Source organism: Chanodichthys erythropterus, chromosome 7 (assembly GCF_024489055.1).
Source record: "Chanodichthys erythropterus isolate Z2021 chromosome 7, ASM2448905v1, whole genome shotgun sequence".
In the NCBI taxonomy this organism is placed as follows: Eukaryota; Metazoa; Chordata; class Actinopteri; order Cypriniformes; family Xenocyprididae; genus Chanodichthys; species Chanodichthys erythropterus.
This window is the reverse complement of record NC_090227.1, coordinates 22,722,291-22,740,514: the sequence shown is the minus strand read 5'-3', so window position 1 is coordinate 22,740,514 and position 18,224 is coordinate 22,722,291. Positions and strand designations below refer to the sequence as shown.

The following is an 18,224-nucleotide window of genomic DNA, read 5'->3' as shown; positions in this document are numbered from 1 at the left end:
GTGTCCAATGTCTGTACCTTTTTCCTGTTCCTTTTCCTTGTGGAGCTCATTAAAAAAAGGTACAAAATAATATTAAAAAAAGTGATGTGCCTCTGCAGCAGAATGGCTGTTGTAATGTCATACTTCATGCATGTTTGTGGAAAAACAATGCAAAAGAAAAGTAGAATGATTTTAAAGATATCTTACCTTAGTGGGATCATGAAATTGTTGCTCAGAGAGGTTGTGCCATCTTTTTAAGTTTTAAATTTGTATACTATAGCTGTTGTTCTAGTTTGAAGTGTTCAAAAATAGATTTAATTAATTTAAATGTGTTCTTTGTTTTGAATGTTTAATTGTCTAATATATACTGATTGATTGCTGTGCTATGTAGTTCATTATTCTCTGTTGTTGTTATTATAGCGTCTTATATGTTGTTATACTTTTTAAAAACAGATATTTAATTCTTTAATCAGTCTCTATATGTAGCTTTTCTAGAAAAATAAAACACGGAAACAACTGAAAGTTCAAGCTCATGAAAAAATGTAATGAATATGTATATTGTTTTAATTTTACTTATATCAGAATAGGCTGTAATTATAATTGTTTATAATTGTAATATAATATAATATGTAATTAAATGTATTATGCATGAAGCATTGAATTCATACAGATAATTTTACAATTAAAAGGAAAAGGCCTCGATCACAGAACTGTCCTTGAGTGATTTTTGAAGACTTCCGTCCATGTGGCGTCGCTGTTCCACCTCAAAGTTCTGACGCCACTGAATAGGGCGAGCGTGAAGAAGCGCAGGAGCGGATAAACACCGCTATGGCAGCTCATCTGAAAAAACGAGTTTATGAGGAATTCTCTAAAGTTTCTCAGGTGAACACATAAATCATACATATTGAGCATACAATATCATAAAATATGTGTTGGTTGCGGAATATAATTATATATGATGATATTCGAATAAATGCAAAGCATATTTAGCCTTTAGCATTAGTGTGTATTCATTATTATAATTGTAATGACAACGGCATTTTTTTTCATATTTGTTTGGGTGTGATTGTTTTAGTCAAATGTTATACGTTTTTATACGTACATTTGTATATTTTCCTCGTCCCACTGACACTTCCCACTCAACATTTCCCTGTCAGTTTTTATATTAGGCCTAATATTTAACTTGTGTGTTGTAGGTGATGCTGAAGATAATAAATAAATAACTGTATGAATGTTAAAATCCTTCATGGTTGTGTCTGAGACCTTTTTCACAAAATACCTGAAATATCAGGACTAAATAATTAGTTATTCTTTTTCTCAGTTATTATATCAGGCTTTTTGAAATTCCTTATGTTTTTAATCATGTTGTCATCTATTCACAGCAAGTGTCTCTTGAGGAGGTTCCTACGAAGAAACTTCGACTGACCAAACCCAGTAAATCAGCTGCTCTTCACATTGACCTGTGTAAGGCCAGCAACCCCACAGACGCTCTGCAGTACCTGCTGAGTTTTGCACGAAAGCCCGTAGAGGCCGAGAGTGTGGAGGGAGTCGTGCGCATACTGCTCGAGCATTATTACAAGGTATCAGAAACTTCATGAAACATGCAAATACACGTTTCTTGATACTGATATTAAATATTTACCACCCACAAAAAAAAGACACTTGCACATTCCAGTTTATGTGTTTATAATAAAAAGTAAGATGAGTAATTATATTTAACAACTGTGTCTTTATATGTGTTTATGGTGATATGGTCTACAGGAGTCTGATAACTCTGTCAGGCTGAAGATCGCCTCTCTGCTGGGTTTATTATCAAAAACCCAAGGCTTCGCTCCAGACTGCATAGTAGACGATGCTATAAACACTCTAAACAATGAAAGTAAGTATAAAATCATAAGACTCTGTTTAAAAATTAATTTGACAATATAAATGTCTTGATTGAATGAGTTACACTTAATTTAATGTACATTGTCACAAATATATAATTTAAGGATATGCTGGGCAGAGTTAATATTGATAATTCAAACTAAGAATAGTTTAAATTCTATTTATTGAAATAAATCTGAAATAAAATATAAATATTAGTTAAAAAACTTAAATTAATAAAAATTAGAAATGTTGCCTTGGTTATGAAATAAGTGTAAGTTGAAGTACTAAAATTATTAACTGAAAATAATAAAACCAAAACTGAAAAGTACATTAAACCTGAATAGCAATATTTAAATAAAATAAAATGACAAAAGCAGATAAAATTACTATATGTTTAACTAAAATTAACATGAAAACTAAAAAAATACTGGTGCTGGGGACTACATTTTTTTTTTTTACAGGAAAACATTTAATGAAAGTTAAAGTAGCTATTTCTGACACACATAAAATGCATTGTTTAAAATAAAATACATTTTTTTTTTATTGAGTCTGATTGGGCCAGATGAAAAAAGCCCTTACATTTAAACCCTGAATTTAAAGGTGCCATCGAATGAAAAATTGAATTTACCTCGGCATAATTGAATAACAAGAGTTCAGTACATGGAAATGACATACAGTGAGTCTCAAACACCATTGTTTCCTCCTCCTTATATAAATCTCATTTGTTTAAAAGACCTCCGAAGAACAAGCGAATCTCAACATAACACCGACTGTTACGTAACAGTCGGGATCATTAATATGTACGCCCCCAATATTTGCATATGCCAGCCCATGTTCAAGGCATTACATCTGGATCAGACTAGGTAAGCAAGCAAGAACAATAGCGAAAAATGGCAGATGGAGCAATAATAACTGACATGATCCATGATAACATGGTAACGAACATGATGACAAACATTTTGTAAAGATCCATTTTGAGGGTTATATTAGCTGTGTGAAATTTGTTTATGCTGTTTAAGGCAGTCGAGAGCTTGCGGGGGCGGGGAGCGTGAGATTTAAAGGGGCCGCGCACTGAATCGGTGCATATATAATTATGGCTCAAAATAGGCAGTTAAAAAAATTAATAAAAAAATCTATGGGGTATTTTGAGCTGAAATTTCACAGACACATTCAGGGGACACCTTAGACTTATATTACGTCTTGTTAAAACTGGTTCTAGGGCACCTTTAATGCAAGGTGGTGTGAATATGCTTTTCTAGTCTGGGTAGATTAGTTTGGGTTAATCTTGTGTGGAAATTGGATTTTTCTAAGAATTTCATTTGTGTTTTAGAGTCTCATCAGGTTCTGGCGCAGCTGCTGGACACGCTGCTGATCATTGGTACTCAACTCCCAGACAAGATCGCTGTCATTCAGAGACTTATAGATGTGGCCTGCAAGGTGACTGCAATAACTAAGATTTCTTCCATTCCTATAATACTGCAATCAAACTTTTTTGGCAGTACCATTATTCATACTGATTTCATAAGCTTTTTAACAGCTTTTATATTATTCTGAATTAGAATTATGATTATTTTTTATTATTTTACTTTAATGCCCCATTTTACCTCAGCATCTCTCAAGCACTTATTTTGGGGTGAGGAATAAGTGTCTCCAGCTCTTGGGCTGTCTGGGGACAGTTGATAAGCCTCTCAGTAAAGAGACTGATGCCGGACCTGGAGCACAAACATCACCCATACGGGATGTACAGAGTTTGATCAGCGACTATTTTCAGGACCAGGACCCTCGTGTCCGCACCGCCGCCATTAAAGCCATGGTACATGAGCTCTGTTGAATAATGTGGTGTTAAAACTGCGTTTATTGCCACTTTCTTTAAATGACCTGTGTGTTTTTCTTTCTCCCATCAGCTGCAACTACATGAAAGAGGGATGAAAATTCAACAGGCTATTTATAACCAGGTCAAGACAAATTATAATAATCTTACACTACCATTTAAGTTTGGGGTTTTTCATTTTGGGGTTTGTCTCTTCTGCTCACCAAGGCTGCATTTATTTGATTAAAAATACAGTAAAAACAGTAATATTGTAAAATATGATTACAGTCAAATATAGCCTTTTTCTATTAAAATGTATTAAAAAATATAATTTATCCCTGTGATGCAAAGCTGAATTTTCAGCATCATTACTCCAGTCTTCAGTGTCACATGATCCTTTAGAAGTCATTCTAATATGCTGATTTGCTGATCAAGAAACATTTCTTATTATTATCAATGTTGAAAGTAGTTGTGCTACTCCATATTTTTGTGGAAATTTTTTTTCAGGATTCTTTTATAAAAAGAAAATTCAAAAGAACTGCATTTAATTGAAATAGAAATCATTTGTAACATTAAAAATCAATGTAAGGCATCCTTGCTAATTAGAAGTATTAATTTCTTTCAAAATAAATAAAAACAAACCTTACTGACCCCAAACCTTTGAATGGTAGTGTATGTTTTAAATTATTCATTCTATTGAGCATGAGATTACAAAAGGAATATTTAATAACTGACTTATGAATGTCTCATCTCTTGGACAGGCCTGTAAGCTCTTGAGTGATGATTATGAGCAGGTTCGCTCAGCAGCGGTTCAGATGGTTTGGGTTCTGAGCCAGCTTTATCCTGAAAGGTAGACGGTCAATTTTTACTAGCTTTCTGTGTTTTGGGCACTGTTATGTGTATACTTTTCTGACATATTGTTTATTTAAGCATGCACTTTTACACAATTATACTTCTTATTTATTTATCCAAAAAGTATAGTGAAATACAAACATTGCAAAATGTGTTACTTAATCACATGACATAACAAATATTTTCATTTATAACAAATGGAAATATTATTATACCCTTAGCTGAGATAAAACCTACACATTCCCTTAAAGGATTAGTTCAATTTAAAATGAAAATTACCCCATGATTTACCCCATCAAGCTATCCTAGGTGTATATGACTTTCTTCTTCCTAACAGATACAATCTGAGTTTTATTAATAAATACCCTGATGCATCCAGGCTTTATAATGGCAGTGAACGTGACTAATGAGTATAAAGCTCAAGAAAGTGGATCCATCCATTATTAATGTACTCCACACGGCTCCACGGGGTACGACCTCCTTTCATATTCAACTTACAAAACGTAGCATAAATGTTTTGAACTGCGAGAGGCATTACACTTTCTTCGTAAGTTGAATAAGAAAGGTGGTCTGGCGGAAGCTAGATATTTTACTTTATAACTTGTTAAATATGGATATTTTTCTTACACAAATGCTTTGCTTGAAAATTATTAACCCCCCCGGAGCCGTGTGGATTATGTTTATGATGGGTGGATGCACTTTCTTGAGCTTCATACTCATGGGTCCTGTTCTCTGCCATTATAAAGCTTGAATGCGTCAGGACATTTATTAATATAACTCTGATAGTGTTCATCAGAAAGAAAGTCATATACACCTAGGATGGCTTGAGGGTGAGTAAATCTTGGGGTAATTTTCATTTTAAATTGAACTAATCCTTAAAAAAATCAATCCAATCCAAACTAAACTGACAAACAAACCAGCAACCAAAAACATTATTTTCCCAACATTCAGAAGATAGTAATTGAATAGTATTTGTTGCTAAACAAAATCTGGTTAGGGTTACATACTCATAGTACATATCCAAACTCTCTATATTAGTGTAAACAAGTTTTAATCTTAAGCATAGATGAATTTCTCCATCACAAATTATAATGTAGTATGTCCAACCAGTCTTTAAGAGTAGGTTATGCTGATTGCAGCCATCGCTTTCTTGCTTTCTTATGGTAATTTCAATTCAAGAAATTCAAGGATGGATCCTTTTTAACATGGATTTGAAGTCGACGGTGGTTAGTGCGCCGACATATGGTGCAAATGTGTTCACGGCGACCTGAGTTTGATTCCCGTCTCGAGGTCCCTTGCCTCCCTCTCTCTGCCCAATGCTTTCCTGTCTGCTCTCTACTGTCCTCTCCAAATAAACGCACAAAAAGCCCATAAATATAACTTAAAAAAAAAACATGGATTTGAACACTGAACTGTCTTGTGCATTAACAGCATTGTTCCCATCCCCTCCTCAAATGAGGAGATCCGACTGGTAGACGACTCCTTCGGGAAGATCTGTCACATGGTCAGTGATGGCTCGTGGGTAGTCAGAGTGCAAGCTGCAAAACTGCTGGTAAGTTTTGGGTGTGTTTGTAGCATATACGCATAGCCACATGATTAATTTCTTATCACTTGTCCATCTAACTGTTTCACTCTCTCTCTCAGGGCTCAATGCACCAAGTCAGCCCTCATTTTCTGGAGCAGACTTTGGACAAGAAGCTGATGTCAGATCTCAGGGTATTTACACAGATCAAATGATGAAAAGCACGCAAAAAGCACACATTCAAGAAATATTTAAAAAATGATCTTCTCATTCTATCTTAGAGGAAACGTACTGCTCATGAGCGAGCAAAAGAGCTGTACGCTTCTGGAGAGTTCTCGTCTGGACGGCGATGGGCCGACGACGCTCCCAAAGAGAAAGTCGACACTACCGGTGTAAACCTCATCGACTCTGGAGCCTGTGGGGCGTTTGTTCACGGGCTGGAAGACGAGATGTATGGTATGTATTTCAAAACACAGCCATTATTTTTGAGGACATTTTTAGCAATTTGTACCAGAGCCTGTTTATTCATTTGGTATCGTTTTACACAGAGGTGCGTATCGCTGCGGTAGAGGCGCTCTGTTCCCTCGCCCAATCGTCACCAAGCTTTGCTGAAAAATGTCTTGACTTCCTGGTGGACATGTTTAATGATGAAATCGAGGAGGTGCGGCTGCAGTCCATCCATGTGTTGCGACAGATCTCGACTCACATCACCCTCAGAGAAGACCAGCTGGACACTGTCCTTGCAGTACTGGAGGTGCGATTGGATCGTATTTTAATATAACCGCAATTTTTTGCCAAATTGTGAAGCCCTATAATCAAGCACAACAGCCCTTATATCAGGCCAATTAATTGAACATTCATTACAGGACTCGTCGCGGGACATTCGCGAGGCCCTGCATGAGTTGCTGTGTTACACTAATGTGTCCACTAAGGAGTGCATCCAGCTGGCCCTCCTGGAACTCCTGAAGAACCTCACCAAGTACCCAACTGACCGCAACTCAGTCTGGAAGTGAGTTCCAGTGGCTGTTCCTGTCTGTTTCTCACTGGCATTCGGTCCCATTCTCAGTCTTCTTCTTTTTTCCCCCTTCAATCCAGATGTTTGAAGTTTCTCGGTGCTCGACACCCGACCCTAGTGCTGCCGATTGTCCCAGAGCTACTAAGCACACATCCGTATTTTGACACTCCAGAACCAGACATGGACGACCCTGCCTGTATCCTGCACATTTGATATGAAAATGTCAATGCATATTACTATTTACATATGTATTTACATTTAGACTTTGGTTTTGTTAAAGGGATGGTTCATCCAAAAATGAAAATTCTGTCACCATTTACTCCCCACATAGTTGTTCCAAACCTGTAGAAATTTCTTTGTTCTGCTGTACGCAAAGATATTTGGAAGAATGTTTGTAATTAAGCAGCTCTCGCCACCCATCGACTTCCATACTATTATTTTCCTTATTATGGTAGTCAATGGGGGGGCGAGATCTCCTTGGTTACTAACATTCTTCCAAATATCTTCCTTTGTGTTCAACAGAAGAAAGAAACTCATACAGGTTTGGAACAACTTGAGAGGGAGTAAACGATGACAGAATTTTCATTTTTGGGTGAATTATCCCTTTATCCCTTTAAAAGTGATGAATAATACATTCAGATTTGATTCAATTTGCATTGAATCCCGAATGACAGAAATGAATCTGAATATGAATATTCAGGCTTAAACACATTTCCAAACATCTGATTTCATGTGTTTATTTGCTGTTCACAGTTTTCTGTGATTTTCATAATTTCTGCTGGCTGTGTGTTCAGAGATGTGTCTGTTCAAATGCTTATTTTCCTGACCTGATTGTGTTCAGACATTGCTGTTTTAGTTCTGGTCTTCAACGCAGCCAAATCCTGTCCCACCATGCCAGCTCTATTCTCAGATCACACGTTCCGGCACTACGCCTACCTGCGTGACAGCTTGTCCCACCTGGTTCCACACCTCAGAGTGAGAAACCTACTTGCAGCCTTTTATTCTATTTAAATATAATATACACTATCGTTTAGAAGTTTGAGGTCAGTATGATTTTTTTTTTTTTTTTAAAGAAGTTGATCAAAATTGACAGTAAAGACATTAATGATACAAAAGATTTCCGTCTGAAATAAATGCTGTTCTTTTGAACTATCTATCAAAGAATAAAATAAAAAAGTATCATGGTTTCCACAAAAATATGAAGCAGCACAACTGTTTTAAACACTAATAATAACATTAATAAATGTCTTGAGTATCAAATCAGCATATTAGAATGATTTCTGAAGGATCATGTGACACTGAAGACTGGAGTAATGATGTTGAAAATTCAGCTTTGCCATCACAGGAACAATGAGAACATACAAGAGTTATTTTTAAATTGTTAATATTTCACAATATTGCTGTATTTTTGATCAAATAAATGCAGCCCCGATGAGCATATGAGACTTTAAATATTAAAAAAAATCTTATTGACCCCAAACCTTTGTGTAGGCTATTTTAGTGCTGTAATAAATAAAGCCCTGTGAGACTCATTAAATACTTGTTTTATCAATGTATGATTCATTCATTTCTTTATTTATCTTCCATATCTTTTGTGTATGTTTTCTCTCTCAGTTGCCAGGCAGAAAGCAGACTGCTAGTTCAGGTCTGGAGGCATCTGGTGTGGGTTCAGGCAGTCTGGATTCAGCACAGAACTTCCTTCAGGACAGTCTAATTCGGGTCAGCGCCCTTCAGAACCTGGAAACACCTGGTGCTCAAGATCTCCTGGAGTTTACCATCAGGTTCAAACCTTAAATAAACTACACCTAGATTATTTTCAGGCCTCTCAATAAGGTGTTTGTAAAGATGATTTTTATTTGTCACATGCAGAGATCTGCAGCGGTTGGGGGAGCTGCAGACTGAGTTGGCCGGTTCTGCAGATTTCTGTGCCACATATCTGCGCTGCCAACTACTGCTTACCAAGGTGAATACAAATATACTGCGCTAATACTTTTATTCAACAAGGATGCATTAAATTGATCAGAAATTACAGTAAAGACATTTATAATTAAGTTTTCTATTTCAGATAAATGCTGTGCTTTTAAACTTTCTATTCATCAAAGAATCCTGAAAAAATGTATCACAGTTTCCACAAAAATATGAAGCAGCACATCTTGAGCAGCAAATCAGCATATTAGAATGATTTCTGAATGATCATGTGACAGTTTAGAGTAATGATGCTGAAAATTCAGCTTTGCATCACAGAAATAAATTTGATTTTAAAATATATAAAAATACAAAAGTTATATTACAGTTTCTAGTATTTCTGATCAAACTTTGACCACTTTTTTTAATTTACTTTATTTTTTAGCTTTGATGAACATCAGAGACTTCTTTCAAAATCATGAAAAATATCTTACCGACCCCAAACCTTTGTACTATTCAACTGTATTGAACAGAGTTAGGCTTATCCATAATTTTTATTTTTTTCTTTCAACCCCAGGCACTTCAGGAGAAGTTATGGACCATGGCTGTTCCGCTCTGTCTTAAACAGAATGCTAAAGTTTCAACAGCCGCTCGACAGGTACATCCTACCCAAGTTCATTTAAACCACATCTATCCCACCAAAACATTTGACTACTGATGTATCATTGTTATCATTTGTGATGTGCGACAGATCCTGGACGAGACCTATAAGCTGGAGTTCTTGTACAGTGGTCTAGAGACGCAGCAGATTGCTACTATTCACAACGTACGACTGCAGGCGAAAGCGTTACAGCTCATCCTAACCGCACGATCCAAACGAGGGTCAGCACTTACTAATAAACTTTCTAAAGCAAAAAAAATCTTAAAGATTTGAAACTGATGATCTTTACTCTTCTGAATTACAGAGTTGATCGTGTTATTGGCATTTGTGAGAAGTTCCTGCAGGATGTGGAGTCATTTCAAAGGTAAAAACAATTCATGTTAAGGCAAGCTCACACGACACGACTTTTGGCTGGATTTTGCTATCACAGATAGATTTCCAAGGTCTGCGTCAAAACCCCCCGGATCACGGCCAAATTGATACTCGTTGCGGTCACCGATGCTCGCCAAGTATGAGCAGCGATATGATCTGAGCGTTTCTCGAGCAATCACTTTATATTTCCCACTGGATTTTGTCCTCCGCAATATAAGCCTAATAAAGCCTGAACCTTATTTTTGGTCGTATTTTTTAAACTCCATTGTTGATTCGAATAGCAAACAACTCTTACTGCATGTACCACAACAGACTTGAACCAAAATGGTGGTTGAAATAAAATGCTGTGTGGAGTCAACCAATCAAAATGGCACATAAACTCAACCAATCAGTATGTTCAGTGCCCACGTCCCAACCCCGAAAGTTCCTGAACTTTGAAAAAGTACTACCTCGTGAACAGGGACTTACTGAAGGGGAAATTTTTATCCGGAACTTCATTTAGACCCTGGTCCCTGCGATCGAAACACACAGAGTACCACCCCAGAGTCCTTAGTTCCTGGGGAAAGTTCCTGCGGTGGAAACGCAGCTTTTGATTAACATTATTATTGAGACTGCAGCAGGAATATTAGGCTGCTGTCACTTTAAGAGCTTCACAGTTCCACTATACTGCGTTTTCTTTGTCAACTGTTTAAGTTTACTTAAGACATAGCCAACTGTGTTTTTGAGGACATTTTGACATTTTTGTATGTATTTGTCTGTTCAAGTGTAAAAAGACGTGCTTGAATAAGTTTAAATTTTATATTAAAATGCACACAAAGGAATTAAAGGTGCTAAAGAGGATCTTTTCGTCGACTGAGAAACAAAAGACTGTTACTGAGTTTTTAAATGAGTGCATGCGTAAGAGCAACCCCCCCCTCCTTTCGAGGGAACGCCTCCCAAAACTTGTGCATGAGTATTGGAACACGAGTGTTTACCACCGGCATTCGCTGTGTCTTGTTAGTGGATTCATTATGTCAGACTCACCGCAGGTAACCCATAATCTGCAGTTGTTACTCCTGTCTCCAGACAAAAACATTGCATGCGGCGCCTGTGGAGTGTGGAAAGTTACTGGAGCGCGCAGCCGCGCTCGTCTCTCACAAGGAACGTCACGGCAGTGATTGACAAGCCAGAGGGCCAATCGTTTACGCGATTGGCTGATGTTTTTAAGGCCCTACCTCGTGCACAGATGATGTATATTAATATTATTCCTTTCAGTGCACCTAATAAATAGTCTTTTATCAGTTAGTAAAGACAGTTTCAAGTACTTTTGCAAAAATGTATAAAACAAAACATCCTCTGTAGCACCTTTTAATAAGAGGAATCGAAATTTTAATTTTACAAGTATCCGATTCCAATATTGGAAACAATTTTCAATTCCCAACCCTACTCATCAGCGTTGCGTGTGTAGTATGCACGCTGCTATGACAAGACAACAACAGATGACAAGAAACCTTGTTGTGTAGTGCGGTGTTTCCCAACCTTGTTCCTGGAGGCACACCAACAGTACACATTTTGAATGTCTCCCTTATCTGAACCATATATTTCTGGTCTTGGAGTTTCTACTAACGAACTGATGAGTTGAATCAGGTGTGTTTGATTAGGAAGATTTGGAAAATATGCACTGTTAGTGTGGGAAACACCGGTGTAGTGTGAGCACAACAGCAATTCAGGTAGTCTAGTAGTGTGAGCTTGCCCTTACTCAAAGATGCTGCGTTATAAATGCATCAAATCTCGATCTATGTGTATCTATGTCTGAATATTCTTGTCTTTCCATTCTCAGGCTCTTCATGACAGAGTTGCCTCATTTCCAGGACAGTTTTGTGGAGAAACTCCTAGAGTTGATGCCCAGGCTGACGTCCTGCAAACCTCTTGATCTGGTTAAAATCTTTCAGACCACACTGCGGCAAAGCAGATTTATCCATCTCAAACTACCTGAGCAGGTGCACTTATGCACAAACAGCTTCAAGAAAATATAGAAAATAGATTATTTGTTCCCAAACATTTGTTGGATAATCCCTTTTTCTATTTATTTTGGTTTGTCAGATCCACAGGGCATCAGCGACGATTATTGAGCCGACAGGAGAATCAGACAACCCTTTGAGATTCACCTCTGGTCTGGTGGTGGCGTTAGATATAGATGCTACTCTTGAACATATACAAGACCCACAGACAACAGTCAAAGTGCAGGTTAGATGCTTTAACCTCATTTTTTTCGGTTAAATCACATAAAAACAAAGAAAGAAAAATTGACTCTATTTTCATAATGCACATTCATATTTTTTTGAAAGGACTTCAGCTTTTCAATCATTTGCAGACCTGCCAACATGTACACATTGTGACCTCAAAGTACGCTGGTACGATTTGTCACTCTATACGACGCAAAAACCCGGTGACTCCTCTGTGCACGCGTAGTACTCAAATCCAGCAAAAGAAAGAGTTCGACCAATCATAGCGCTGGGTTCATTTTCCCATATAGCAAGCGGGGATGATTGACAAATGCGTACAGCCTATCAATAAAAAGAGACTGCGAATCGATTTGTTAAATGACGGACGCTTTAGTTAACTCAACCCCTCGTTATATGTTGGACTAACGTCTTGATATTCTTGAATACTCTATATGTTTTGCTCTTATTGGTCAACTGTTTTTTATAAATATGTTTGTATTGGCTAACTTTTATTCAGCGAATGTTTGTCTTGTTTTTAATTCAAAGACAGCACGTTACAAATAGAAACCCTTTTTTTTCTTTGGGATTTAGTATCATATTTGGATATTGTAATAATAAATTAAGTATTTTAAACAAATCGCATGTAAACTCAATGTTTACTGTTTTCTAAGGGTTTCTTAATTTTAGACTAGTTTTCATTACAAAACCTGTATAAAAGACTTAACTAAATTGCAAACTACATTTTTTTAGTCCATATTAAATATATGAATGCAATTCACTTGTGATTGTCAGTTTGTATAAGCACACATTATGCAATGCAATATTAATCATGAATTTAAAAAATGCTTTTGAGCAGGTGTGAAATTTTTAATTGTCAAATTAAAAAAACTTTAACAGTCAAAATTAGATTAACAAAGATGGGTGTGTGTATGTGCTTTGTGTATTGTATTCTCAAAAATGTTAAAAACAATTTGTAAAAAAAAAAAAAAAAACGTGTTCCGTCACACTGGTACTCGAAACATTTTTCCAAGGTTGGAAGGTGTGCATTCCTAATTCATTAATTCATACATTCAAATCCAACCTTACATATTCCTGTTGCTCAAACAGTAGCGCATGGCACAAGCAATGCCAAGGTCATGGGTTTGATCCCCATGGAATGCCTGAACTGATAAGAATTTTACCTGAATGCATTGCGAGTCGCTTTGGATAAAAGTCAATTGCATAAATGTCAATATTCTGTCATTGTGTTGGGCATAAAATTACATAGAACATTTCAAATTGCTTTAAATCGGTTTAATTCAATTTGTGTACAATTTACAATGATCATCAACTTTTTTCTTCATCATCCCACAGGTGCTGTATCCAGATGGACAGTCTCACATAATCCACCCCAAACCTGGAGATTTCAGGACCCCAGGACCCGGACGTGTGCGACTGATCACACAGGTTTATCTCTCTCATTCTGCCTGGACAGGTACGTATCCTTTCTGAAATGTGTCTTTTTCTGCTGATAGTAACAGACACATGCACATCAAGGCATCAGTTGTGTATTTTTGGTCAAGCATCATTATGCAGAAACTATTCTTTGTGTCCTGTCCTTGTTGCATAACATAATGTTGCATACACCAAGACAAATCCTTCTCTGCTGGTAGCTAACAGCATGAACCCTTCACGGTTCCACAGATATAAATAGAACTGCATCTAGTCCAACAAGGCAGCGTATTGCTCGAGTTATTTTATATCTGTGTCTGTATGACCAGAAGAATACTGAGCACCTCAGTTGAGGCGAAATGCATTTCTGCTTTGGAACAAATCAAAACTGACACCATTTATTCATACATTTTCCTGGTCTATGGACCTTTTTTTATATTTCCGAGGTTCTCAGAAGCAGAAGGAATAATTTAGTTATATAGCGTCAATAGTTGTGAATGGAAACTACAGCAAATATAATTTTTGCCTTCCCATTTGCCACAATAGCATAGAAAAATTCCACAATAGAGTTTCTATGACTTTCCAAAAGAGATAAAAAAAAAAAAAAAAAAATGGTGTCAGATTTTCTGTCACTTCCTCAGCTGTTAGTATTAGAAACACTCATGCAGGAGCTGTAAAGGGCTCCTTTTATGCATTTGAGGTGAGGGGAGTTTTCTTCCGGGAATGAACACAGTATAATTTAAATAATTCCAGCTAAAGATATATGCAAAAAAGGGGAGAAGCCTGGTGATGGTTATTGTAAGGGGCATGACATTTCCCTAACCCGCTCAAAGCGGTTGACCAATCACAACACACTGGTCCAGCAGACCAATCAGAGCACGTTGTGCTTTTTGGAAGGAGGGGCTTCATAGAGACCAGAATTAAACAGAGTTTTTACTGACAGACTGGGAAGTGAGGTGTTGCAACTGTCAAATATGTGGAAAAATAATGTGTTTTTTGAAAATTCAATCATGAAACCTTATTCCAAAAACAAACTCAAGACATTTACAGTTTTCTGTAATTTAATACGAATGTAATAAAACTCAATAGTGTTATAGATGTACATTAAACTTTTTTAAAAATTAAAATACTTCTGATGTTAATAAGTGTGGAAATGCATTCAGTACAACTCATAAGTGCATGTTATTCCAAAGAAAAAGAAAAAAGTGTAATTTATAACCTAACGTTTTTTCATTCTAAATATTGTGTTTTGCACGGACATTCTTAGGATTACTGAAGTAAAACTGTTTGCAAATAATGTTTAATGCTGACTAACGAATTGCAGGAAGACATTATTTACAACTAAAGTGTTTTGGTATACTACACTAACAAAAGTACCTTGGAGTACCATGTAAATACCGTAGTACTTTAATGTGTGTATATATATATATATATATATATATATATATATATATATATATATATATATATATATCATTATGTTATTGTCCCAGTCTTTTTTAAGAGTACATTCACAGTGTCAAGTAGAATGTAATCTGAAGTACATGTCATGTTTATGTGTTTTTACTCTCAGAACCCTGTCAGATTGAAGTGCGGTTGCTTCTGGCCTACAGCACCAGCAGCTGTAAACTATCTGTCTCTAAACCTGCATGGAACGAGAGTATGGACGGTCTCCCCACCAGCGAGAGCTCGATTGAGGGCACAATCCACCTCAGCAAACCTGTTAAAGTATTCATTATGCCCAAACCAGCTCGTCGCTGACCTGTGTACAGAGGAATCCAGGCTATATATATGTGTGTGTGTGTGTGTGTGTGTGTGTGTGTGTGTGTGTGTGTGTGTGTGTGTGTGTGTGTTTGTGTGTGTGTGTGTGTGTGTGTGTGAGAGAGAGAGAAATTAACAGCCAACACAAAATCAAATGTTTTCACAATTATGCTTTATCTTGAATAAATCGTTTTTGTTCATTTGTATCACTGGTGTGTGTGATAATGGGGTATTTTCACAGCCTACATCCAAAGAACAGTCGATTAATGATTATAAAGCAAAAAACATTTTCATTAAAGGAAAGAAAACAATTTCCGCCAACACCCCAGAGTACAAATTAAGTATCTTGTAAGACGACAATGTTAATTTGAAGTGTAAGGCACTTTTAACACATCATTAAATTAATTAGCTGGTTGTGTAAATGATGTCATCAGCAGGTGGAGTGGAAAACCCCACCCACTTTAGCTCCCTGTCCTGCCAGAGCGTTATATTCTTTAACAGCCTGCTCGGTCTGGAACACCCTGACGTCTACACCCTGATTCTTCACATAATCTAAGGTGGAGGGAGGCACCTGAAACAAACAGATTAGGTTATTTAAGGATTGAAATATTCAGATGATGGACAGCGCTGATCACCAATTCACAATGCTACCTGTAGAGCTTCACTCATCCCTCTTCCTATGACCAGCGTCTGCACCCCTTTCCTCAGGATCTCATCCAGGTCAGCTGGCTGGACACCTGGATAATGCTGGCAGGAGCATAGATTCACTTAATTTAGGCAGATCTCTAATAAATAACATTTTAAGCAAACCGGTTGAACTACAAGACCATATTAAAGGATTTATCCACTTTTAAATAAACTTTTCCTGATAATTTACTCATCCCCATGTCATCCAAGATGTTCATGTCTTTCTTTCATCAGTCGAAAAGAAATTTCCACTTGCGGAAAAAAACAAAACTGCCGCTGCGTTCGTTCCGTAAGTAGAATTCGAAAGGTGTAGGACATACAGCGTAAGTGGAAATGGGAAGTACGTTCCCATTAGTAAATACAGTTGTATTTTTTTTGAAAATGACGATCGTTTCACTAGATAAGATCCTTATTCCTCGTCTGGTATCGTTTAAAGCCCTTTGTAGCTGCACTGAAACTGTCATTTTGACTTTCAACCGTTTGGGGTCCATTGAAGTCCACTATAAGGAGAATAATCCTGGAATGTTTTCATCAAAAACCTTAATTTCTTTTCGACTGACGAAAGAAAGACATGAACATCCTGGATGACATGGGAGTAAATTATCAGGAAAAGTTTTTTTTTTAAAGTAGACTAATCCTTTAATGTTTAGGTCTTTACATAGTTTCCAATGCAATAGAATGCACTGCAAGTTGCTTTGGATAAAAGCATCTAATGCATAAAAGTAAGTGTATATATTATAAAGTGCAATGAATACTAAATCAGATTTTACAATGCATACATTGTCATTTTTATGAAAATATCTAATTATAAGAAGATAATGTAATAAGATGAGGATGATTTTACAGTGTGATCTGGTGTGTTCATCTTACATCTGTGCCGGTTTCACACCAGTCCCAGGCACGGCTGCCACCCGGCCACACTTTACAGTCTTTATAGGATGCGGAGCAACCTTTGACCTTCATGTGGCCCCAGGATAAGGAAGCAATCTCTGGAGAAGACATGATCAGCTTTCCTGCAACGGAATGGAAGACAAATCAAGTGCATTTATTCGTTAAGTCTTTTTCTTGACTTTTTACATTACATTATACTATATTACTTTTGTACCACCATGTTTTTTGGATAAGTACCATGCTAATTACTTCAAGTGCCAATTAAAAACATTGGTACATCAATATGTTAATCTTTCAGTACCAAAATATTACCATCTGACACAATCGTTGTACGTGATGTCGCTCCAATCAACCCTAAATGCTTTTTAAACATTTAAATAACTTAAAATACAATTTATAAATGATAAACCTACACAACTTGTACTTACATATAACAAAATCTTCTTTAAATCATTCTCTGATTTAAAACGAGGTTTTTATTCATGCAACTAAATATTTTATTACAAAAACATCTTTAAATACACTTACAACTCATGCACTATAAATGTATTTTTGATTTATATTATATAATCTTGCCTCGGCCTGCAACTCAATCTTGCTTGTGTTGTGTTTCTCTTCATGTGACGGCCGGACACACCCACCACGTACGTCACTGGCGTACGCTTCAGCCGTCAACGCTGATTGGCTGCCGTTCAGTGACGTACCAAAAGCTGGAGTCAGTCAACGGCATGGTCCACATCCTCTCTGCTGCCACTAGGGTTGGATGAATCGGATAATATTATATAGTAATTAATATTATATGAATTAAATAATATAGGAAATTAATTAATTTGAAAGAATGAATAAAATAAGCGTATCATATTATGTCAGAGTGAATAAATATAATTGTTCTATTTTATTTACATTTAAATTTAATGTATTTATATATTTATTCAAATGAACAGTTAACGTAGACACAAGCAAGACAGTTTATAAATAGAGAAGTGTCAGTGAAACAAGTGTGACATGTTAAACAGCACTCATATTATCAGAATTAATTAATATGATTTTTTGTTCTATTTTATTTATTTTTCCTCATTTACATTTAAATAGTATAATGCATGTATTTAACTATTCATGAATAAACACAAACACGACACTCTTTCCATTAGTAAAGTGTAATTGGGGGGAAAAAAGTGTGGCGTCATCTTCATCACAATAACACTTTTATGTGTTATTGTGATGAAGATGATGACGATGATGTTGTGGTGGTCCACTCACACACA

At 36.5% G+C, this 18,224-nt stretch overlaps 2 protein-coding genes across 4 annotated transcripts; one reads left to right on the top strand and one right to left on the bottom strand.

Annotated features, from left to right (window-relative positions):
• The first annotated feature begins 756 nt into the window (after nt 1-756).
• Nucleotides 757-15,542, top strand: ints4 (integrator complex subunit 4). Its single transcript, XM_067389152.1, has 23 exons — nt 757-861; nt 1,362-1,559; nt 1,741-1,858; nt 3,179-3,285; nt 3,458-3,661; nt 3,753-3,803; nt 4,420-4,508; nt 5,942-6,062; nt 6,155-6,226; nt 6,314-6,488; nt 6,581-6,786; nt 6,899-7,041; nt 7,128-7,243; nt 7,889-8,022; nt 8,662-8,828; nt 8,917-9,010; nt 9,530-9,610; nt 9,704-9,834; nt 9,918-9,977; nt 11,805-11,964; nt 12,068-12,211; nt 13,543-13,663; nt 15,194-15,542. The coding sequence occupies exons 1-23, from the start codon at nt 808-810 to the stop codon at nt 15,379-15,381; spliced, it is 2,934 nt and encodes a 977-aa protein (XP_067245253.1). The 5' UTR covers nt 757-807; the 3' UTR covers nt 15,382-15,542.
• A 3-nt stretch (nt 15,543-15,545) lies between these two features.
• Nucleotides 15,546-17,578, bottom strand: aamdc (adipogenesis associated, Mth938 domain containing). 3 transcript variants are annotated; one of them, XM_067389153.1, is made up of 4 exons: nt 17,536-17,578; nt 16,939-17,081; nt 16,033-16,128; nt 15,546-15,952 (listed from the first exon to the last, which is right to left on the bottom strand). In XM_067389153.1, exons 2-4 carry the CDS (start codon nt 17,068-17,070, stop codon nt 15,812-15,814), a joined length of 369 nt encoding a protein of 122 aa, XP_067245254.1. In that variant the 5' UTR covers nt 17,071-17,081; nt 17,536-17,578; the 3' UTR covers nt 15,546-15,811. The 3 variants fall into 3 exon arrangements, with proteins under 3 accessions (XP_067245254.1, XP_067245256.1, XP_067245255.1); XM_067389155.1 differs by having other exon boundaries at nt 17,488-17,568; XM_067389154.1 differs by lacking the exon at nt 17,536-17,578 and adding an exon at nt 17,388-17,521.
• Between the last annotated feature and the right edge of the window lie 646 nt (nt 17,579-18,224).